The sequence below is a fragment of the Andrena cerasifolii genome, chromosome 2 (assembly GCF_050908995.1).
Source record: "Andrena cerasifolii isolate SP2316 chromosome 2, iyAndCera1_principal, whole genome shotgun sequence".
Classification (NCBI taxonomy): domain Eukaryota; kingdom Metazoa; phylum Arthropoda; class Insecta; order Hymenoptera; family Andrenidae; genus Andrena; species Andrena cerasifolii.
In genome coordinates, this window is record NC_135119.1 from 10,280,124 (window position 1) to 10,303,984 (window position 23,861).

General features: G+C 45.5%; 2 protein-coding genes and 1 long non-coding RNA gene across 10 annotated transcripts; 2 read left to right on the forward strand and 1 right to left on the reverse strand.

Annotated features, from left to right (window-relative positions):
• The first annotated feature begins 224 nt into the window (after positions 1 to 224).
• Atac3 (Ada2a-containing complex component 3) lies at positions 225 to 4,496 on the forward strand. 3 transcript variants are annotated; one of them, XM_076806723.1, is made up of 8 exons: positions 225 to 517; positions 917 to 1,019; positions 1,100 to 1,258; positions 1,325 to 1,522; positions 1,591 to 1,921; positions 1,995 to 2,270; positions 2,345 to 2,619; positions 2,706 to 4,496. In XM_076806723.1, the coding sequence occupies exons 2-8, from the start codon at positions 957 to 959 to the stop codon at positions 2,958 to 2,960; spliced, it is 1,557 nt and encodes a 518-aa protein (XP_076662838.1). In that variant the 5' UTR covers positions 225 to 517; positions 917 to 956; the 3' UTR covers positions 2,961 to 4,496. The 3 variants fall into 3 exon arrangements, with proteins under 3 accessions (XP_076662838.1, XP_076662839.1, XP_076662837.1); XM_076806724.1 differs by having other exon boundaries at positions 227 to 517; positions 2,387 to 2,619; XM_076806722.1 differs by having other exon boundaries at positions 230 to 517; positions 2,342 to 2,619.
• Positions 4,183 to 5,060, reverse strand: LOC143366028 (uncharacterized). The gene is made up of 2 exons (XR_013084651.1): positions 4,756 to 5,060; positions 4,183 to 4,652 (listed from the first exon to the last, which is right to left on the reverse strand). It is a non-coding gene; the product is annotated as an uncharacterized LOC143366028 (long non-coding RNA).
• Positions 5,061 to 5,152: 92 nt separating this feature from the next.
• Positions 5,153 to 22,900, forward strand: LOC143366024 (uncharacterized). Of its 6 annotated transcripts, none has more exons than XR_013084650.1 (17): positions 7,963 to 8,114; positions 8,954 to 9,138; positions 9,249 to 9,445; positions 9,539 to 16,452; positions 16,530 to 16,741; positions 16,812 to 17,115; positions 17,198 to 17,376; positions 17,452 to 17,641; positions 17,730 to 17,962; positions 18,043 to 18,442; positions 18,533 to 18,641; positions 18,708 to 19,050; positions 19,115 to 19,159; positions 19,239 to 19,355; positions 19,435 to 19,537; positions 19,618 to 22,297; positions 22,525 to 22,900. XR_013084650.1 is itself a non-coding variant. In XM_076806721.1 (17 exons), exons 1-17 carry the CDS (start codon positions 7,970 to 7,972, stop codon positions 21,732 to 21,734), a joined length of 11,703 nt encoding a protein of 3,900 aa, XP_076662836.1. In that variant the 5' UTR covers positions 7,963 to 7,969; the 3' UTR covers positions 21,735 to 22,900. The 6 variants fall into 6 exon arrangements, 5 of the variants coding, with proteins under 5 accessions (XP_076662834.1, XP_076662836.1, XP_076662835.1 ...); XM_076806721.1 differs by having other exon boundaries at positions 19,618 to 20,547; positions 20,638 to 22,900; XM_076806720.1 differs by having other exon boundaries at positions 9,539 to 11,729; positions 11,772 to 16,452; positions 19,618 to 22,900.
• The last annotated feature ends 961 nt before the right edge of the window (positions 22,901 to 23,861 follow it).

The following is a 23,861-nucleotide window of genomic DNA, read 5'->3' on the forward strand; positions in this document are numbered from 1 at the left end:
CCATGTTGGCGACAGTTTCAAGCTTTCAATGAGACCTCCATGTACTTATATATGTTTTAAGAGATATAGGAACCATCCATGGACGTAAAGGACGGTGCACATTGAGCTATAAAAATACCTATAGCTCAATGAGTATGATACGTACCTAACCTATTTAATGTACACTGTTTCCCACATGCGCCCCCCGGTGGCGCTGTAATTCGTTATGTTGCTCGACATATTTAACCACTAATTAGTATTATTCCCATTAAAAGGATGAAAGTTCGTGATAGGAATGAAATATTCCGTATGACGAACACTTTTCACCCCGTAGGCGCACCCGGTGCCGATTCTAAAGGGCCGTTTGCAACAATAATAGGATCGTATTAAGAATGGCGCCAAGGTGTCGCCATTTTCATAAAACTTTACCAAGACGGTAAATTGAGAAGGCTGTCGGGAGGAAGAATTCCTCGAAGGGAGTGCGCGTGTCGGAATAGAGCAGGAAAAGTCGCCAAAAAGCAAGAATAATGCGCTGGCCGTAAGTATATCTTCCCTCCGTGCTATTTTCCGTCGATTTGAATCGCTTTCTGGCACAAAACACGGAACCTATGGCATGGGACTTCCGTTTAATGAACAGGAACAGGAAGTTCCTCGCAATCTGAAATGGCAAAATAAAAACATCCTGTGTCGAAGAAAATTTCGAAAAATACGCACGCTGCGTACCGGAGCAAGTAGGCAAAACTGAGTAGACTGCGCCCGTTCGATCGAATTCGAGTCAAATTTTCGTTTTCCGACCTACTTTCGATCCCGGCGATGCCTCAAGGTCGAGCAGCGCCGATGAATTGCACAGTGCGAAAAATGGAATGGTCACGGCTAGCCCTATTTATATTGAAAACCACCCAAACGATACCAACTATCATGGATCATTTGATTTTAGTGTGCGTCACAGAGAACGGGATTGATTTCGATACACGAAAATGCAAGCTGAAAGTATTTGCACCAATGATATCGAGGGTTTGGACTCAGACACCCTTATTCCTGTACGTACGCAACATGCATCGCTGCACCCTCGTGCCGCCTATCGCTCCGTAGACGCGTTGCTCTGTAACATATCTTGCAGGTTGAAATCCTTTCGTGCGATGTCTCTCATCGTGGACGGCCCCAAGATGCCTTAACGATAGTGGAACTGGGGAAGCAACTTCTCTTTAGCGCGAAATACGGGGACACCGATACTGTCCGCGACCTGATGTGCAGAGGCGCGCCGTTCACCACGGATTGGGTATGTACCTTAACGATAGAATCGCCATCGACGGTAACCAGCTTAATGGAATCGCTCTATTTCCAGCTGGGCACGAGCGCGTTGCATTTCGCTGCTCAGAATAACCACACCGATACTGCGGAGGTTCTGTTAAGAGCAGGGATCTCGAGAGATGCCAGGACAAAAGTGGATAGAACACCTCTGCACATGGCTGCGTACGAGGGCCATCATCAGATGGCACAGTTACTTCTTAATTATGGCGCGGATGTTGACAGTAGAGATATGGTAATTGAAATGGAGGTTGCGAGAGTAGAATTGGTATATAGTGTATTTAAGAGAAGTAATGTTTGCAGCTGAAAATGACTCCGTTACATTGGGCAGTGGAGCGAGAGCATATAGAAGTAATGCATATTCTGCTGGAGCACGGAGCTGACGCGAATGCTACTAGTAAATTTGATAAAACGCCGATCAGTCTCGCATTGGAACACGATAGATTAGACCTGGTAGATATATTACAGCAGGAAAGACAAATTGTAGGCCTGAGAGCTCATCAGCAGAGCGAGGCGAACTCGGAGGAACTCGAAGTAGCGACTCATAACTTAATACAGTTGGAATCTGAGAGAGAAGAGGAGCAAAAGTTCGAACTGTCTCACCAGTCGCAGTCTAGAAGGAAAATTACGCAAGGTGTGTTTATTAATGCCTAATTATTGTAGATGTTAATCGTTACCAAGATCACTAATCTTTCTTCGTTATTCAGTGCAAATGGGGAAGAAGCAACGAATGATCTTTCAACAGATCCACATTGGACCAAACATCGATGCTGATCAGGAGAAAGAAGTGGAGGATATGGACGAAATCAGCAACGCAAATAATGTTAATAGTGGTAGAAAGCGTAAAGATGTTACAGCTGTCGGCGGTGTGAACAAACAGTTTAGGTTATTAGAAGCTCACGGAATCACAATGATACCTGTAGATAATGATTCGTCTATCGTAGAAAATGCAATGGAAAGTGGAAGAACAGTCGTTTTGACTGGTATGGAATATTTGAAAGTAATAATGTAAATTCTACCTTCGTGGTCCCTTTGACATGATCTATTTTTGCAGAAGCTGGTAAACTTGCTTTAAATTTAACAAGGAACTCTCCGATAGGTGTGAAACGGCTGCAAGTAACCGGGAAGAAGGGGACTCCCAGGAAAGTGATAGCAATTAGAGCAGATCAGATTTTAAGTCACAATACGTCTACCCTCTCGTCCAGAGGGCCCAACATATTAAAAAGATCTTCTGTGGATAATAAGGCTGGGAAATTGTTCATCTCGTCAATTTCCAACGCTGCGGCCGTATCAACACCTGCGCAATCTAAACACATCATTTCTTCGCCAGAGGTACGAGCTTGAAGCTTGAATAGAATCGATTGACGATTTCTTATGATTATAATAATAAATGCTTTCGTTTTCTACTGCTTTAACAGAACAAGATTATTAGCTCTCCTACGAAAATGGCAGAACCAATAATTTTACAATTAGACGACGACATAGAAGAAATTACCGAAGATGCTAACGCGGATAATGAGCCAGTGATGGACATTGCCGTGCTGAATAGACAATTGGCGGAAGCGCGAAGGCAAGCGGCCGAGTACCGTAAGCGACTTCAGAAGAAAGAGGAAGAGGCAGAAATATATAAGCAGCAATTGAAAAACATTACAGCGCAAAGAGCGTCTAAGTGATTTTGTATGAGTATATATTTTGCATTAAGCTTCATTTTACGAGTAGCCCTGCTTTTTCTATACGAAAACTTTTTACGTACACAATTTTCAGCTTCGCGAGAGACTTCGATTGAAAACTCGTGCCCATACACTCTCACCCATCTTTCTTTCTCGACAACTCATTGCAAAGCATTGTAACAATAGTACTTACGCGAGCTTTTCATTACTAACTGCTTTTTGTAAAGTGTACCCTTAACAATTTACAAGATTCTTCTCATTTCTATGTCGCTAATACTGTGTACACGTACCAGAAAGTTTAATCATTTTAATTGAGCCTGATTCGCACGGGAAACGAGAGTGCTTTCCGAAAGTCTGCGAACACGCGAGACGTTTAATTTGCTTTCCACATAATGTCTCCTAATAAATCGTAATGAATCTCCTATTTTATACAGTGCCGCTGGTTTCAGAACAATTCACTTTGCACGCGTCAAGTTAGATATCGGTGTCTAGGAATGTTACGCGAGTTCACTGTTCTAACTAATGCTGTTACGAAGTACTATTAACGCATAGTATTTCTCGAAGCTGTATAAAACTTTCGTATCGAGCATATATTGTTAGGCAATACCGAAAATAAAACCGATACAAAAATGTAATAGATACTATAGAAAAAAACGCGTATTTTTAAATTATATACGATCTATTTTGTACATAGTAAATTTTTATATATATCGTAAGGTTGCATAATAATTAGAAAATGTTTATGCAGTATTGATAAATAACTAGTTACACGATGGAAAATAAAGCAGAAAATTTCTATAAAGTTTTGAAATTTTATGAGGGGGAACTTAATATAATAACGTTTCCTAACTATTTATATTTTGTAGACCAGAAGGTTGATAACATTTCGTGAAAGAAGTTTATCGTGTACATTACTTACGGGATAGGAGATAAATAACAGTTTCGTTAAATTTCCCCACTGTGTCAGCGAAAGAGATATTTTTTGCGGGACAACACGTTCGAAGCATAAAATGTGGAAAGCAAATAGACTCCTCATCGATGTAAATTAAAATTCCCTTAAAAGGCTAGGCAAGCATCGGTCGGATACTGTTGCCGCGTTGTATGTTCCCGTGCAAAACGAAGCAATTTCATTCGAAAGATTTTTCCCGTCAGTTCCGGCGCGACGAACCCATAATTCAAACCATGTTTCGCGAAAGGATGAATAACTATTTTTTTTTAATCTACCAATCTACACGGTGCTATACACTCTGATGAGATCCCGATATCAAAGCAGTTTAATTTAAGAAGACAGGACAAAGTGAAATCATGTACAGCGGACGAAAAAAGAAAGTAGTCTACTCAGGTACAAACGATGCAATGTATAAAGTACGACGGGGGATCGAACAGTATCAAACATCATCAAAAAGAACACAACCGATTACATAATACTAAGACTTTTCTAGTAATATATGTTGTAAATACAAACATTTATACATATGCTGATAGAAGTTGTTGATGAAGTTACGAACTTTCATTCAGAAATAAACATTTTATATTTCACGAGCCGTTTGTACTGATCCCGTCGCATAACGATCCCATAAATGATCATTCAAAAATCAAACGTACCACACATCGACTGCAATTCCGACCTGCAACAGACCTGCGTGGTGTGCGTCGAATGATCACCCAGGCATACAGATTCCAAACCCCTACAACCTTAAACAATCATCCGCAAACACAGAAAACTCCATAAATCATCGTACAAGAATGACCGAAGCGTTAAAAAAAACTGCATATCCTAGCTGTATAAAAAACATACCATCGATCGAAGTTATTTCTCACAATTCCTCTGGCCACGAACACGATCGATAACCTCGCGAAGGTGCCTCCCGCGCTATCGATTTGAACGGCGCTCGCGGCAGCACCGTCTACCACGAAAACTTTCATATTTTAAAAACTTTGCTTATCGATCAGTTCGATAGATTTCCGTTTCGCCTGCCGTCGCAGGGAGAGGCGTTGTCGCCCTAGTATTGCTCTCTGATCGGTGGATCCAGAGACGAGCTACGAATAGCGGACAGGGTTAAAGTAAGATCCTATCGTTTGCTGCAGGCTTAATGGTGCCGGGACAAGGAGTCCCGTCTCCACGCTCGCATATAGGTATACAGGCTCGTCCGTGTTTCTGGCTCGCGCGATCGATCGCAGCAGTCGCACAATCTCGGCCCGCTACGAACGTCGCGCGTGTTTACCGTGCGTTTGATGTATAGGCGGCGTATAGTAGAAGGCCATGTAAATGGTAGTCGTAAACAGTGCGGATAGCGAAACGGAGCATAGTACACGGCCGTGTCCGCTCCAGCCGCGCGTTTCTCTCTTCGGGGAATTCGTAACGGCCGCGAGTGTCCACGGTGGACGGGGTAAGGATTAGCTAGAAAAATATTCTCCTTCTCTGTATAGTCGGCACTGATCGATCGAATCGTTCGGCCCCCGCCTGCTCCAAGTCGCACGGAACTACGCAGAACTACGTCATTCGGCGAGAGCATCGTTCCCGAGGGGAGGGGGGGCCTTGAAATCTGCGCTCCGGACCTTCCGTCCCAAACTTTTCGCGCTCTTTCGACGTAATCGAAATTCAAAGGTGCATCGAGCAAAGCTCACGCGTGGATCGTTGATCCGTGGGCTGGCGGGGGTTGCTCGTTGAATGGATAGGGGTGGCGACGGAGACTCAGAGCTGAGTAAAATTTTTGGGCAGGATCGCGTGGATGGACACGGTTGTTGGAATAGTGGGAGTAACGTTGTATTGTTTGTGGGGGGGGAGTAAAATAAAGTGGGTGGGAAGAGGGGTATAGTAAGTTGGGAAATGAGATAGTTTTTTTGTTTTTAAATAGTAAATAGATGAAATGACAATAGTTTATTTTAAATCCTGAGGTATTTTAATATATGCGGTAGGAAAGGCACAAGATGGAAGAATTCTTGTGTGCATTCGTGCGTTTGGTAAGAGTAGGTTTCCGTAGGTTGCTTTGCAGTTTGTTGCATCGTCGAGGTTAGTTACTTTGCATTTCTAAATAGTAATTCAAGAATTTAATACAAATAAAATGCTATTATGTTATGATAATAATAGAATCAGATTTCAAAATAACCAACTACAAAGTAAATACGACAAGCAATATATAAAGGAAATAGCTTCCTCGTAATGGTCTGCGTGTTCCCAAAGAGTCACTAGCTTCATTATCCGATTCGCTATAAGTATACATTCTCTGAAGGTCGAAGGCTCTTCATGTACTATTTACAATTTTTTATGTCTTTGCTGAATCTTCAATGATCCATTCCCACCGTACAATCTCAATCGGCGAGACTGAACAGAAAATGTCAATGAACAACGAGCCGTAAGTCATTTATGAAATAACTGCCACAATTTCTGAACTCCGATGGTTGGGTAAAAAGAATTTTCAACAAGAACACCTGTTACGCAACAAGAAATGCACATTGCAGAGCGCGCAAGGTCAAGGCATTGGGAATGATTTTATCCAGACCTAGCGTCAATCAAAGTACAACTCCAAGTGCGAGTAACTTTTGGGACATGATTTTTGTAGCAGCCAAACTCGCCTAAAGCCCTCCAGCTGACCTTGGATCGATCATTAAAAAACAAAACTGTCCTTCCACTTCCCTTCCGTTTGAGCACACACACTCATACCAACGGATTCTTTGTCAATCTCAACCGAGGTATATGGTTCAAAAGTGGCGGCCACCCTTGCATGGCCCAGCCTATAGCCTAATTACGCGCTAAACCTCCGAGCAGCAAAACTATCTCACGTCCATCGGCTCTAAATCCGAGAACCACGTTTTACGCAGCTCTGAGTACAGTGCATTAAAGTCACAACGAAAAAGTAGCCCCCTCCCCCCCCTGGCGCCGCATAAACGCGGCTTAAAGGCTTGCAGGTAATCGTGCGTCGCGTCGCGGCAGGTTGAGAACCCCCCAAATGTTTCGCAGCCCGGACCCGAAGGCGATGTCCAGTGCGGCGCGCAGCAAGGAACAGGGCCGTTTTCGTTGTTGTTGTCGCCTCCGCGGTGGCTATTACTTCCCGGCTGCCTGTGTACCCTGTGATCCAACAGTGACGCCGATCCTCGCCGGATAGAACGGCCGAGGCAGCCAGCGAACGTGCCCGGGGAACGCGATACCCCGCGATTACGTGCATCGTTATTATTGCGCCCGAAGGTGCGCGCGCGCGCGCGCGTCGCGCGTGCACACACTACACACGTCGTGTATACATTATATACTCGAGAGGCGCAACGATCTCTCTCAACGCCTGCTGTGTATATCCCCCCTTCCCACCTCCTCCTCCTCCTATTCCCTACTCCCTCCCCCCTTGCGTGTGTGTTTGTGGTGGTCGAGCGCGCCGTGATATGTGGAAAAGTGCGAAGTGAACGAAGAACGGGAGAAGAGAGAGAAGAGCGCGCGCGCGCGCGCTCTCGTGTGTGTGTGAAAGTGTTGGCTTTTCTTGAATGCCCTGCTGAACGTTCCGGCCGAAAACAAAGTGGAAATATACGACGGGCGGACGGAACATAGAGCGCGTGTGTCCCTATCGGCGGTACGGCGGCTCGCCGTCGTTTTCTACCCCCGTGTGTGTCCCAACCGCCCGTGGCCTCTCTCGGTGTTCCTCTCCTGGTTCCCTCCTCGGTTCCCTCGCGAGCGAGGCGCGCGCGTGTGTGCTCCATTCGACCGAGCGTTTCTCTCGCGGCGGACCGACGCGCGCGGAGTGTTAGTGGCGGTGTGTGGCAGGTAGAGAAGCGATCAGCTCGGCGCGTATAAAGCGAAGGAAGTCGGAGGCGAAGCGGGAAGCGGCGTCGGAAGCTGGCTTAAACAGGGGCCCACCCCCCCGTCCACATCGTTGGCAGCGTCGCCTGGTCCTTCGCGGGGCGCAAGCTGTTGCCTCGGCTGCCACCACCAGACGCGGTTTCACGAAAATGCGATACGAGTTGTTAGGCCGCCTAGCGTAGTATATCGCCTAGCGGCCACGGGCCCAGAGAGAAGCGGCTGAAAAATGGCGTCCGATAACGAAGCCTCTTGCGCGAGTGACCCAAATTTCGCGGTGATCTGCTCGTTTCTGGAGTGCTTCGGCAAATCCTGCGGCGTCCTTTATCCCGATATCGCGCGCCTTCAAGAGATGCTCGAAAACACGCAGGAGGGTGAGTAAACTCGAGCGTGCATACGTGTATGGGTAGGATGGAGTGAGAAAGCGAGCGAAAGAGAGGGAAAGAGACGGACAGAGAGACAGAGAGAGAGAGAATGACTGACCCGCCCCCGCGAGGCCAAAAGTCTCGCGTGCGATATTATGTGTGTGGTTTTTTCATCCTACGTCCCGACGCTGGTTCCCCCCTTTACGAATTCTCTTTCTTTCTTTCGCGCCCGTCCCTGTTATGTTTCTGGGGGGCCGATTAATTCGTCTACGAGTAAACACGATACATGACTCTGTTTTCGTTTCCTTTTTTTATATTTCAATCGGAGACATTGCTTACGCGGATTCCCGTCTTCCGTCACGATTTAGCGGGCTTCTGCATCGCGGGGGATTATTGTGGATGAATTAGCGGCGCGAGAGGATCGCCTTGTGATCACGATTCATTGATAGGCTTGAATAATATTATTGACAGGCGAGTTCGATTTGCTCTCAACGCTGTTGTTATTTTCTCCCGTGCTGCCACCTCCCTTGTTGTCAACGTCGGTCACACGTGATTACAAGCCTGCGAACGTGAACCGTGTGTCCGTGGTTCAGCGTGGGGCCGTGTATGAAATTTCTTTTTACGCGGTGATTTTGAGAATGTTTATTTTAGTGATTACCGTTCGGAGTTTTTTTTCTCTCTTTTTTTCTCGAGCTTTTAGTCTGGAAGATCGAAGTGGTGTGTCGGCAAATAAAATTTTGGAATTTTCCGAGACATATATTCGTTTATGATTTAACGAGATTTGTGGTTGACTGAGACGAGTACTTGGTGTTCGCTGTTTCCTTCGAGTAATTTGCTTTTCTTTGTAGTACCGCAACAACTGGTAGATCTGCACATCAAATTGTTACGTAAAACGCGCAAGACAGTGTCGCCGGAGAAGTGGGAACGAGCGCTGGTGAAGTTCTGCCACACGTATTCGAACCAAGATGGATGGGAGCTGGAGCGGTTCGGTTACAAGAAGGCCCGCATTGCTGTCAAACTACGCTTACTTAAAGTATCTACACGATTACTTTATTATAAAGCTTGAGTTTAGTTTTTCAAAGTTATGTACTAAGCAACTGCCAGGTTCAATTTGTTCTACATGAAAAGCCTTGGTCATTGCAGGTTCTTTTGGAAACGCAGTTCGATCTGAATCAGAAGTTTAAAAACGAGGTGAACAAAGTAGCGGCCAGAGAGCTGCGCGTGGAGCCGCTCGGGAGAGATAAGTCTGGCTTGGCGTATTGGTGCCAGCTCGACGAAGAGTGCAATATAAGGGTTTATAGAGAAGATTTAGACGAAGAGAATTGGGAGCTTGTAGCTAAGTAAGTTTTGAACTTGCGTACGTTTCATGCTTTTCGAGCTACTCTTAAATGTATTCCAACATAGATGCTTAGTTAACATTTTGTTAACGCTAGGGATCGAGAAGGTGTTGTTAATCTTATAAACACCTTGTCGGATGGTGAGGTCGGACCTATACCGATCAATGAGGATAGTAATAGTTTAGAAATTTCTGAGAAACCTATTATTGACACGGGGCAAATAACAACGTCACCGAGCCTGGAGGATGAGGCTGTCCAGGAGAATGGTATCCACATTGAAGGTCGGGAAGAGAAGGAATTAGGCAAGAACGAGGGTGAAGATTCTGAGGATGATCAAGATGACACAAACGACGCTGACAACGCAGACGACGATATGGACGAGGACGAGCTAACGGATGACAGTTCTAAACAAAATACGGAAGAAGAGGACTCTCAGGAAGCAATACAGAACCAAGCGATAGAATCAAATTACACGGAGACCCCTCTCTTGGTATCGCCAGCATTAAAAACTGTAAATGGCAAGGTTGATATGTTATCGGAGAAAGGTACAGTTGCTTTGCACGAAAAGATGCACACACCTCAAGAGATAGTCAGTTCTGGTGCGTTCGATACCAAACCCATAGGAACGTATAAATCCGAGGAGCACATGGTAGTGAGTAGTTCAAAAGTTGATGCAGAGGAATCGATGCCCCTGAAATCAATCGGAACACCAGTTATCACCTCTCCTCTTAAATTGGTAAATCCCTCCGAAGCGAAACAGGCGTTCGAAGACAAAATGGCAGCTGGAATAACATCGGTCGGCGCTGCGTTAAATATAACAAAGAAACACGAAGAATCTGTGGAACAAATCGTGAGACCACTCGATAAATTGCCTGGAAAGAACAGTCTCTCTTTTCCATCTAGCGACATGCCAATGATGCACAGCAAACTGTCCGTCAAGCCGATAGACCAGTTGGCCGCGAACCTTGTCAGGATACAGTCCGAGAAGCTCGACAAGCCGAGTGGAATGAAGTCGTTGGAGAAGATAGCGGAGAACTTGGCAAGGTCGGGGAGCATCGTGGGAAGCGTGGTGAACGGGGACGACGACAGATTGCCGCAAGATTTCTGCGCGAGAAGTCAAGCGGAGAAAGCTAATGCGCTCAGGGGACACAGAGGCATGGATTTGTCTACTTCGCCCAGAGGCTGGGAAGTCGCCAACGAGCAGAACAGGCCGATGGATTTCTCTGGGATCGATCTATCTAGTCGAAAATTTAATAAGAGTATAGATCTACCCTCTCCTGGATACAGAGCACAGGATTTCCAGCACAGAGAGATGGATCTGAGTACGAAGAAGCTGAACAAACCGGAGGTTGCGAATTTACAATACGACGCTCGGGCTGTGATGATGCGCAACCACGCGATGGTAGCGGACTTGAGTAAAAGGCAAATGTCGTTCACTGCTTACGACATGCCGTCTGGCCCGTACCACAATGCCGCGAGGATACCCAGCAAGGAGGATCACAGATTACCAAACTACACGATACTTCCCGATCCAAGTAAGATAGCGGCTTTAAGGATGAACACGACACCGGTGAAGCGTCCATTGGAGGGAGACGATCTGCAGCAGGATATGCTGAAGAGGATAAGAGCGGACGTAATACCTATCCGAGGGTCTATGGACAAAAGACCCATGATAGGTAGCAATTGGAGGGACGAGGTTGGCGAAGCCATCGAGGAACCAGTGATGATGATCCAAGGCGAAGGCTCTGGCAGCGACTGCGACGCGGTGAACCCTGTCCTTGGCGAGGCAGTAGAAGAGCCCATCATTTTTTTTTACGGGGAAGGATCTGGCGAGGAATGTCAGACAGGTAACCCTGGCGACGATGCAGCTGACAATAAAGAAAGCACGGAATCAAAAAGCGAAGCCGATTCGGCTACTTCGTCTTTATCAGCGAACAAAACCTTAACCGAAGATAGCCTTACGAACGAAGTGACTGCTGGGCCTCTACTAGCGAATAAAGGTAGCATAAAGTTGAACAGGAATTACCCTCAGTCCAGCGATGGCGTAAAGGGTAACTGCCAGGTGGGCTCCACGCAGGAGAAGCCAAAATTCAAGCCGACGCTGGGTGTTCAGATCATACCTAAGAACAGTAGTAGCTCTGTGAAGAGGTTGTCCAGATGGGACGTGGGCAAGCCAGGGGAGAAGACCGAATGCGACAGCAGTATCATATCAAACGAAATAGACATATCACCGAAGAAAAGTGAAACCGACTGCGAGGACTCCGCTAGTGAAAGTCAAGACGTTAAGGTAGATGGAAACTCTATAAATATCGAGGCTGCAGCGTCGCAGAAGAGAAGCGTAGATCTCGGGGATCCGCAGGAGGATCCGGGCGAGAGTTCTGCCCAACAGAAACAAAGCACCACTGTCCAAGACTCCATCCAGTGCGATTCCTCTATATCTTTGTGCCAGGCAGATACTTCGGAAGCAGTTGAATCCTGTACAGAGACCACACCTTGCAAAGACGCTATGCAAAATATCTGCGACTCCGATAGCATAGCCTCGCACGAGACGGATGCTAAAGAAAAAGTGGATAACGAATGTAATCCAATGGCTTCGTCCCCGCCAAGATTTTTTTTTGGACCCAACTGCATTTCGTACACCTCGAGGTCAGGAATCTTCGAATCGCAATCTGATCATGTAGTTTCGACGACTATACAATCGAAGTCAGATACGCTGCAATACGAATGCGTGTCTTCTTCCAAACCTGTGGAAGACATGATCACCTCGTACAAATCGGAGGATTTCGATGTAACACAGACGAATAATAATTCACTGAAAGTCAAATCGTATACGTCTGAATCCGACAATTCGTCCTGCGAGAATGATAATACGAGTAAAGTAGAAAGTGTTGAAGGACCAACTAACACGTGGGAACAAACAGTCTCATCGAAATATTCCATAGAACAGAATCGTGCAGTACCGAAGGCAGAAGCAAGTCTGTCCAATTCTCAGCCGACACTAACGGTCGAAGAAAACTTCAAACCGTGCATTACGGACGCTGTGCAAGATCCAATCTCCAGCAGCGAAACTATGACAGAAGAATATTTGAAATCCGAAGAAGCAAAAACTCTGGACACTATTCCGCAACCTCACAGTACGAATGATTTAAGTAAAGATGATCTAGATACGAAAGCGGAGAACACAGTTGCCACACCGTCTATAACACAGTTTAACTTATCTGTCGAATCGATGGAACACGAGACATTAGAGCAAGGGTGCAGTAAATATGAAAGGCAGTTACAGAATGAAAAGTCAGATTTGGAGAGCAGTGCTCTCAAAGCAGTGACGATACCAATTTCTTCATCCGAGGACGAAGCTGACTGTAAATCCTTTGATGCGCTGGTGCTTAAAGAGAACGAATTGAAAACAGATTCAGTGTCTGTTAATAATTCGTGTTCATCCTCCCTTGTTCAATGTTCGCAGCTGGAGGCAGAACGCGAAAGTGATTCTTCTGAATCGAATCATGCGAATGGAGCAGAACTTTCCACGTATCAAGAAGTGGATAGTTCAGCGGGAAAGGAAGCAGAGAATGTTTGTGAAAAGGAATCTGATTCGTCCACTGAGAATTGCAGTAAACAGAATGAAAAGAGCGATAGCTTCTCAGGGTTCGATAGTCAAGAGGAGCAATCGATAGACACTGATAATGAGAAGAGCGAGAACCAGGTTGGTTCTGATACAGACTCGGCGTATGTTAATTGCGACAAAGACAAGATTGATACGTTAATGGATGGTACGCAAGACGAGGTTTCAGGAAACTCTGAGGGAACGAAAGAGAAGACAGTAGTTGGCTCGGTTATCAAAAACTCTGTGCCTGATGTTAATACTGAATTAGATTTTGCGGAGAATTTTGCTGTTACTAGTTCAGAGTCGATTGAACAGTGTAACAAAGACGCGTTAGTTCCTACGATAAGTAGCTCGGATGATGGTTGCATTCGCGACACTTCGCCCCATGAGGGTGTCAAGGTGCAAGCGGATTCTGAGAAATCGTCCTTTAAAGATGAATGTCCTATTTACAATGTATTACCAGAGATAGTACCTGACACAAATAATTTTAGACCATCCAAATCTGATGCTGTTGAGATTACGAAAGAAATGGATTTATCTAACTTAGTTCAACCTGGCAATGAAATCGAGGATGCTGCATCGAAGGATCAGAGTTCCTCTGTCGATGAAGAATCGAATGAAAATACAGTTGCTAGCGATCAATCGGTGGAGTCCGACGAATCTACCAAAACGCACGAAGAAGAGAGTTCCAGTGACAATGTGTCGCAGGACAAAGATGCCGATGGTACTTCGTTAGAATCAGGTGCCTCCTCCGTCGAAGGTAACAAAGATGATGCGTTGGACGTTCCTGACGCAGAAGAGACGGAGAACGTTGTAAATATTCAGCAGGACCCTCCTATTAACATGGTGGAGCGTACAACTTCAGAGCAGGAGAACACAGATCGGTGCAATGATGTTAAAGATTGTGTCGAAGAGAGCAGTAAAGAAAATAAGGAACAAGATTCGACAAATAATATACTAAAGAGTGCAAATAATCCAGGAGAAGAAAATAATATTACCGAAGAGCCATGCACGGAGGTAGCAAAATTCAATGAAGTAAATGCAGATCCTGTAAATCCTCAGGAATTAGCGAGCGATGTTAAACAATCCTTAGTTGCAAATTATGATAGCGGTGATTCGAATGATGGCAGCGATGATGTGTTTGAGCCTGTTGCTGCAGAATCTTCTGAGACTAAAAATAATTCGTTTGGCAATTTAGAAGAAACCGTGGTTAGCAGCGAGCAGAATGAAAAAGAAAGCGTTGAAAAAGCAACTGCGAACGCTGATGTGCTGGCCAATGAAATACAAAGTACATTTATTAACGATCAGCAAACAGGATCACCTATAGGAAGGAATATTGAGGAAACAGAGGAAGCTGAATGTAAAGTAAAACAGATAAGTAACGAAGAAACAGTTGGGAAAGAATACAAATGTAATGTTTTTCAATATGGTAAGAATGATAAATCAGTTACATCGGTTAATGAAAGCAAAATCGCTGATAGTCCCACGGAGACGGAGATCACAGAATTGGCAAAGACAGAGGCGCCGCCGGTCCTTTGTGAATCTGATTCTGGAAATCTGTGTAATCAAGTGAGCAGAGAATGTATGAATTTGGCATTAACTAAAACAAACAATTTAATGGACATGGTGAAAGCAGAAGAAGAGAGCAAAAGTTCAGTTCCAGTTACGGAGAAACTAGCGAACTTGGTTGAGGAACAAATAGATGATTCTAAATCAGAATGTTCTGAAAAGGAAATTAGAATTCTTGAGGGGACGAAAGTGGGAATTGAACCTAACGACACGAATAATGAAGTGACTCGTGCGAATTCGATGGAACAGCATGTTAAGTCTATAGAAGAGAAACTGGCAACAAATTTAGATAACGATATTAAGTTTAACAATACTAAAGCTATGGAGCATGCTGGAGAGGAGCTCCCACTCGTAGAACCATATAAGAAATTGAAGGAACTCTCACAGTTTGGCGACAAGGAGAATAAATTCGATATGAACTTGCAGGAAGAAAGTCACGTTAATAAAGAATTGTCGGAGGAAGTCGATGCGTCTGTTCACTCAGTACCAAATCTTTTGCCATTGAAATTTGACAATATATCCTCAGGTATAAATAAATCAGAAATATGTAAGAATAATATTTCAGCTATATCGGAAGGCTTCAAGCCCATAGACAATTGGCAGATTGTAAACTTCATGTGTGAGAAGCCAGAGAACTTGGACGTTATGGAAAATCATGAGAAGCGCAACGAATCGCTTGGCGTTATAAATAAAATGATAGAAACTTTGCCCGAGAGTATCGTCCCAAATGCGAACGACAGCGCAGCAATCTTTGGCGAGCAGGTAGCAGCACCGGAATCAGCTGTTGTTAAGAACGATTCTAAGAAAGAGGCTAGTAAAAGATTAAGCGACGTCTCTGACATTCAAGATGTTCCTCCGTTGAAATCGAAGCCCCCATACATAGAGTCTAACGAGCAAGTATTAGAAAATTTAACAAGTTCCGAAGTGCAATTGGACAAGAGTTTGGATAGCTTTAAACAAGTAGCTGTACCAGTCGAAGAAACTAAAATAAGCGGAGATGTCGTATCTGACACCAGCGTAACAAAGGATAAGTTGAGCACAGTTTCTAACGAAGCAGATACATTGAAAGACGTTCAACAGAACTGTGATGCGGATAACGAAGATGAGAAAGAAAGTTCAGAGATCCAGAGCGTGGATATAAAAGAAATCTCCTTAACGTCAGATGACTCTATGGGAGTGGACAACGAAAACATTTTTAATACAGCCCCCGAAGAGGTTGATCCTTTGGCGTGCACCGATGAAGATACGTTAAGAAAGCTGGGCGAAGAGCAGGCAGACACGTGTACACCTAAAATAGGCATACGAGTGAAGCCTGTGTCTGAACTCGTTTACGAGGGCTGGAAGTTGGACTCTACGGAGTCTCCAAAAGTATCTCGTAAACGGCGGAACAGCTCCCACGACTCCAACTCGGACGATGGAGGCACGAAGCAAGAGGAGGATGAAATGATGGGTGGCAAGAGGATAAGGTTGCGCGGGAAACGTTTATCTGACAAGCAGCTACGGAAATCTATAGAGGAGAGTCGCGTGGTGACGATAAGCTCGGAGGACGAGGCTGTGAAATGTAGTCCCGAGAAGTCGGACGAGCTTGACATTAAGGATGTTAGCGACGACCAAAGCACCCCCCACCTGGTTGCAATCGAGAGGAAAGCGAGAGGACGTCCCAGAGGAAGGCGACGGCGTGGGTACAGGGGAAACGCACGTGCAATTCGTCCCAAACACTCTGAATTTCGGGGCAATAAAGTTTCAGAGATATCGCCTGAGATTCACCTTAACGTAACACAGACTAACAATGATGCATTGAGCATGACACCAATCTCGCAGAAGAAACGAAAGAAAAGTGAGTACTTATGTTACATCAGTATGATTTAATAAGAGCTGATTGTGATTTACTGTACGCAAAAATATTATTCATAGGGAAAATGGTTTTGGGCCTCGAGGTAGGAAGAGACATCGCTGAGGTACAGTCAGGAACGGCACTGGACGAGGCACCAGTCAGACAGTCTAGACGAATAGCCCAGCAAAAGATCAAGGAAGAGGCGGATAAACGAAGAATCGAGGAGGAAGCTGTAGTCGAGAGAAAGGATAAGAAAGACTCCACGGAGAAGAAGAAACGAAAGAAGATAAAAGTACATTTCTATTGCGTGCGAACATTTGATGGATGTTGATGTATTGTTGTAACTCTTGTAACTTTTCCAGCCTGAAAGCGAGGAGGAGATTATAATAAAAGAAATAGAGAAGGAAAAGAAGTCTAGCAAGAAGCGTAGGAAAAGGAAAAAGAAGAAAATGCAGTCCAAATTTAACGAAGCGAATCCATGGCAGAGCTCCTCGGGTTCTAGTAGTGCCGAAGAGAATGAGAACGATGAGGAAGATGACGACGAAGAGGAAATAGAGAGCGAAGGTTCTCTGCTTTTCAAAAGTGACCATGAGTTTTCGCCAGAGAGTGATCTCGAGAAGGATCAGGAGTCCGAACCGCTAAGAAGAGCCAGAACTGCTCAAAAAGGTAATACGTAGCCATTTGCAGAGTCTCGCATGTTTTAGACCTACGTATCTTAACGAATACACTATTTTCTAATCAACCGTAGCTCAAAGTGATGTGGAAGAAGCAGACGATGAATATGCTTGCCAGAAATGTGGCAAGGCGGATCATCCAGAGTGGATACTTTTGTGTGACTCTTGCGACAAAGGCTGGCACTGCTCGTGCCTTAGGCCAGCTCTTATGCTGATACCTGAGGGTGATTGGTTCTGTCCTCCGTGTCAACACGTATGTTTACAATCATCATAACAGATTCGAATAAACTTTCCATCTGAAATTGAACGTACGTGAATTTAATTTCAGAATCTCCTTGTGGCTAAATTGCGGGAGAGTCTAAAGACGTACGATCAGTTAGCAAAGAGACACGAAAACGAGGTGTTAAGGAAGAAGCGATTAGCCTTCGTGGGTATCAGTTTAGATAATGTGCTTCACAAGAATGAGTCGCAGCGTCACCAGAATGGATCCAAGGCGTCCAGCCAGGAATCAGACAATGGTATTTATACTAAGCAGTTCTTGCAAATTAATACTGCATATGAAGAGCTGTACTTGTTGACTACATGACTGTATATTTCTGTTTACAGAATCCTCGTCTGCCTCCTCTTCCTCGAGCACAGAAACTTCCAGCAGCGAGGAGAGCGAGCCCGTGTACCAGTTGCGCGAGAGGCGATGTGCTAACAGGTACAAATTCAACGACTACGACGCCATGATCAATGCAGCGATCCAGGACGAAGTAGAGGCCGTTCGGGGGGCTGGGAATCAAGGAAGAGGGAAAGACATCGCGACGATAGTTAACGCGGAGAAAGAGGAGGCGCAGGTAAACTGATTTGTTACGTATTTGAATGTGGCACTAAGTCCTTTCTGTTTCAAGTTTCTCTAACGATTTTTCTCGCCCAGCTTCACTTTAAGAACGAAGTGTTGAACATGGAGGAAACGCAGGAGAGTAAAGACAATATAGAGAGGAAATCGGAGAAGGACAGCGACGAGGAATACAAGATCGAAGGGGACGACGGTATGGACGAGGAGGAAGAAGAGCAAAAGAGAGTCGTGAAGAAGTTCCTGTCGCGCAAGAAACATCGTAAATTGAACAGTCTCGATATCAGCAGCGAGGATGACCCAGAAAGCGACGAAGATTTCAAAGGCTCGAGTTCGGAGGAGGAGGAAGATTTCGACGATCATCTGACGTCCTCCGACGAAAGCACGTTTGCTGATGTGAAGCGACGCAGTAGAAAGGGGGATCCACGATCGGTGCGAAGAAGTACCAGGGCCAGAACTACTCGCTACGAGGGAGACTTCAGTGAGTACAGTGGAACAGATTTGTTAAAGCTACTTTTATCGTTGTTTCTTTATATAATAAGAAACTTCTAAATAATGGTACTTTTTACAGTAAACGATGATAGCGAGGAAAGCGATAGGCCAAAGAGGAAAAAATCTCGGTCCACGTGGGATTCTGATAACGAAGACAGTGACAATTCCTGGCGACAGAGGAAGAAGAAGTAAGATACCGTGTTCGTGTAATGAAACCCAGGTCGCTACTGTGCTCTAATAAAACTTTGTTCCAGAAGTAAAACTTTACCAACGTCTAGATACAAGACGTTGCCGAAACCGAAGAGCAGGAAGAAAAAAAAGAGAAAACGCATCATCGAATCTGACAATCAAAGCGATAACGACGACTCAAACGACGAAGCAAGGATCGAAGCGCAGTATGAGACGCAGCCACAGTTAGAGAACAGTGAGTCTGTGGTGTCCGAAGGGTTAGATGTGAAACTCGATAATGGGAATGAGATTAACGAGAACAGGGACGTTAGCGAGACAAACGATGGCAATTTGAAGGAGATGAATACAGAAATACCTGATGTACCAGCAACTTTGCCATTAGTAGTGCCGCAGCAAAAGAAGAAGAAAGTAAGTTTACCCTTTTCACCGTTTTTAACTTCTTTTTAAACACGTTCTCTTAATTTTGTTATAGGAAGTCACACAGAAATCTAAGAAGGCACCATCCATTCGAAGAAAAGTAAATTTCATTTCATTCTACTTCTTTTTTTTTTAATAGACGCGGTATTCAGGTCATGCAAGTTCCATTGCGTTTTTAGATAATCTACGGTGGTCTTCCAGACGATAATAAACCAGAGGAAGAAAGTGTATTAGGTAGACGAACTCGAGGGAGGAAGATCAATTACCAAGAGGAAATAGCGTCAGACAGCGAAGAGGTAAAAAAAATGGTATTAAAAATTCCTGTGGAATTAAAAAACATTGTAGAAGTACAATATATTTCTTGTACTATTATAGGAGTTGAAAAAAGCATTAAGGAGAACCGGAGAAAGTGAGGACGAGTTCGTTGTGAAGGAAGGTGAAGACGTAGATGAAGATGTTGAAAAAGATTCAGATTCAGGTAAGTTCGAAAGCGTGTTGCTGCATCGAGTTAATCTATTCATTAATGTACTTTCTATTGCTATCGGTAATATTTCGCAGGCGACATCTACAATCCAAAGAAAGACGGTCACAAGCAGAAAAACAAATCGCCAAAGAGTAGGAAACCTCGGAAGAGCAAAAGTCCAGGAGCTAAGCGAAAAACGAGTAGCGACGGGACTCCGAAACAGAGGAAGAAACCAGGCCCCAAGCCCGGTAGCAAGAACAAATCCCGGAAGCAGAATTTTCTGATGGGTTCCGTGATCCAGAAAAGAGACGACCAAGAGGCGGAGAAGGACATCATTGCGAATGTGATGGACAATCCTATAGGAGAGATGGACTCTAAAATTGACGACAATCTTTCAGAGAACGTGGGACTGACCGGCACGACTATGTCAGCGGCTGGTTCGTTCACGGGGGACGTGCCAGAGGGTTCCCTGACCGGCCTCGGACCCGGCGAGCTAGCCGACTTGGACGACGAGCAGCTGGAGCAGATGATGATGGAGGACGAAGAGTACGGTAGGCGCCAGTTGGAGCTAGCTGCCATCGAGATAGCCAAGAAGAAGAAGAAAGAGGAGAGGGAGGCCAAGAAGCTGGAAAAGGCGCGGCTAAAAGCATTGGAGATATTAGCGGCAGAGAGGCAGAGGGATCCGAACGCGCCGGAAGGGATCGACGGCGAGGTACCAAAGAAGAAGAAACGAGGCCGACGTAGCAAGGCGGAGATTCTCGCAGAGCAGATGCGCCGAGATGGCGCGCCAACCCTGAACACCAGCAGTTTGCCCGTCGCTGTGCCGCAGAGCATACCAAGTAATATACCAAGTAGCATACCAAGTAGCATGTCGCCTAACGTCAACCCCATTATGCCCACGATTATGACGCCTGACGCGGAGAGGATCAGCGAAGGACACATTCCCATGTTAACCGGACCAGAGGGGCACATCTTCAGCCCCGACGGGTCCCCCATGAAACCTAAAAGAAGAGGACGCGGCAAAGGTAAGAAGACACTCGCCCTGGAGGCAGCTAGAGCCGCGGAAGCAGCAGCGAAAGCCGCCTCTGACGTAGGTTTGATCGGCATGGGCACAGACTCGAATCCAGAGATGAAGCCTGGCGACATACCCAACGTGCTCCCGACGCCAGGAAGTAGCACCTCCGGCTCGGCACCGTCCACGCCGCCAGCTGTGATCGTCACCACCCAAGGGCCACCACCGTCCTCGCAGACTCCGACCCCGCAGTCCGTCTACCCGTCGATGCCACCCAGTAACCAGCAGCAACAACAGTCTTCCGTGATCACCAGGATGCTGCAGTCCCAGCCCGTGTCCAGCAGCCCGCAATCGTTCTCGGCTGCAGCGGCGGCGATGGGGCACAAGTACTTTGGTGGGCCAAACGCTGGCGGTCAAATCATGGCCGGCCCCAGGACGGGCTACGAGATGCAGCCGCGCGGGAGGATACCCTCGCCGTACAGGCAAGCCGGTCAATCGGCCATGCCGCCTCATTTCGCGGCGGTGAGATCGGGAACACCGCCGATGAGGATGAGGGTGCCTGGTCCGCAGATGTATCATACGCCCCACCACCCGATGGACCCGTCTCCGTCGGGCGGTGGGCCGATATCCATTAACAATCGAGATCGTAGCTCTCCGCTCGGACCTGGGCCGGCGATGATCCCGCCAGCCGCCGGGAGCCCTTTAGCGAAGGGTGGTCCTACACCTCCTCCACCGCCTCCTTACGTCAGGGGACCCCCGCCATTGTCCAGGTTCGCGGATAACCCGATGGGCCCCAGGCACCAGATGCCACCTTTCACGAACGCTTCTCCGGTGAACCACAGCATGCAGCAACCGTCGCCACCCCCTAATCGACCTCCCGGTAACTTCTCCCCCTATCATCCACCACCTCCACCCAACTATCATTACGGTGCCTATCCACCTCCTCCGCCCATGTCCACCGCCGACGACGCGGCCGCGTACCAGGGCTCTCCCTACCCTGCGGACCACTTCTCGTCCCCCGCGGACAATCAGCCCCCGATCCAGGCGCCGCCACCTCCCCAGCCCCATCCGTCGCCGCAGCAAGGGCATCCGAACGACGCTGGCTCCGGGAACAAGCAGTACGACGAGGAGGGTACCGGCGAGTTCGGCGGCCTGGTGTCGTACTTTAGTAGCCAGAGAGAGGACGATCTTGATTCGTAGCATGAGTGAGATCTTGGCCAACCCTGAATCGTTAGGTAGGGGCACGGTGTTTGGACGGGGCCGGGGCCAGGTTTACCTTTTTCAGACAACGGCCAGGTAAGATCGCAACTGTTGCTCGAGAGGGACAAGTACAAGAGCGAACGAGCGCGGGGAAAGATAATCGAGGAGAGGGATGTTACGTGTGAAATGTAATCGTAAATAAACAGTAGGTATTATAAACGTATGCATATACGGGATATGTGTCGGGGGCATTGAAAAGTTTTTCATGATATAACGAAAGAGTATTCGCATTAACATACGACGACGATGTACGTTCTAGCATTATTTTATACACTAAACGCGTACTTGTAATATGTTTCTAAAACGTAAGGGACAAGTAGAGATTAGAATCGTCTTCCTCTTCGACCTCTTAAGCAAACAGTTGTTTGATTGTCTTTGCACTTACAGAAGTGAAAAGAAAGACGGATATGCCGGGCGGTGACCGAAATCCATGGTTGGCCAAGGGAATAACGGAGAGGCGGGGAAATTTAATGTATCGCTATGGAGCCTATTTCCTAAGAGTTGTAAGCTTTTTGTAATTAGTTCGAGTTTGATTAAATTTATATAACGAAGCGAACAACCACGCGCGAGTAGGGACGCAAGCATAGAGGGGGAGTAACGATGGAGGGTGTTGCGTTTGCGTTAGAGAAAGGGATTACACACGAGACACACACACACACGCATACACACATACAGACACGTATACACACAAAGATCTGACCAGAATTTTAATCTATTATCCGTTTATTAGTATTCACAGATGAAAATTCCGTGCACAGTTACTTCCGGATCCGTCGTAGATGTGTAGATGTCCTTTCCCCGGAATAAACGTTTTGCTGTTCGAAGGAAAAAAGAAAGTCGGTGTTTTAGTAGCGATCCGAGAAGAATGGCGAGGAGAAATGAAACGGGGGAAAAGAAAAAGAAGAAAGGCGAGGAATTATTGACAAATTCGGACTACGCGCCGTTGTTACGTGTATATATGTAAATACGATAAGTCCTTTAGATTATATTACATGTATTATATATGAAACACAGTCACGCAGAATAACTATTAACGAGACAAAAGAAGAGGACGGGAAACGAGTTAGTGCGACGGGCACAAATGTAATATTTAAATTAAAAAGAAACGAAAGGAAACGGCATCCGATTATAATAAATTAACAAATGGTGTGAAGACTACTACTATAATAATTATTATTTATAACGAGAAAAAAAAAGAAAAGATTAAGAATTTATGATAGGTAGTATATTGTATTTTACAAATTTTACTTGATAATTATATTAAAAGGAAAAAGAGGGAGAACACAAAACAAACATTGAATATATAGTTATATTAGAGAACAGGAGGCTGCTGAGTCCAATCCTAAGAAAGTGTGCGAGAGTGTATGTGCGAGAGAGAGACCAGACGAGTGAAAGGAGAAAAAGAGGCGTGTAGATAATCGGCGAATAGTTTAAAATTGGAGAAATTTTTATTGTTTCTATCGTCGCGTGCAATTGAGAAAGATGAAAAGTTTACATAAATATATATGTACCTACGTGCGAGATTTATATGATTTTTCAGGCATGTGCAACCGTATCGACAGCTAACAAATTTTTTTCTTATTTTTTACTTTCTGTATCCTTTCTTTTCTTTTCTTTTCGGACGATCTTTCAAAGACGCTTTTCAAGCTTTTAAGGAAAAGGAGAAATAAAAATATATATAAATATATATTATATATATACATACGCAGATGGTTATATATGTATAATAAACTGTAAAAGAATCCATTATTGTACGAATATTTCGTATTGTAAATCACTATGTATTTGGCCCAAAGGTCACAGTTGCTCGTGCCTATAGCGAAGTCTCAACAAATTCGTTTGCTGAATCCTCTTCTTAGACCGAGCGCCTCGAGGGGGTGTCCTTAAACCGATGCTCCCTCGATTAACGAAGAAGATTCAGTATATGGGGAATGATTCGATCAAGTGATTCACTGAACAGATACGATTACGCGCGGGGCGAAGATATATATATATATACATATATATATATTCGCGGGAAACGAGAACGAGCAATGTTACTTCTGTTTGTATTATTTTGTATTCCGT

Bases quoted from the DNA above. Each gene is read 5' to 3' on its own strand.
- Atac3 (XM_076806722.1), top strand. From the start codon at position 957: ATGCAAGCTGAAAGTATTTGCACCAATGATATCGAGGGTTTGGACTCA. The intron at 1,922-1,994 runs GTGTGTTTATTA...TTCGTTATTCAG, and splicing joins TAGAAGGAAAATTACGCAAG to TGCAAATGGGGAAGAAGCAA. The intron at 2,620-2,705 runs GTACGAGCTTGA...CTGCTTTAACAG, and splicing joins ACATCATTTCTTCGCCAGAG to AACAAGATTATTAGCTCTCC.
- LOC143366024 (XM_076806717.1), top strand. From the start codon at position 7,970: ATGGCGTCCGATAACGAAGCCTCTTGCGCGAGTGACCCAAATTTCGCG. The intron at 17,116-17,197 runs GTAATACGTAGC...AATCAACCGTAG, and splicing joins AGCCAGAACTGCTCAAAAAG to CTCAAAGTGATGTGGAAGAA. The intron at 17,963-18,042 runs GTAAACTGATTT...TTTCTCGCCCAG, and splicing joins CGGAGAAAGAGGAGGCGCAG to CTTCACTTTAAGAACGAAGT.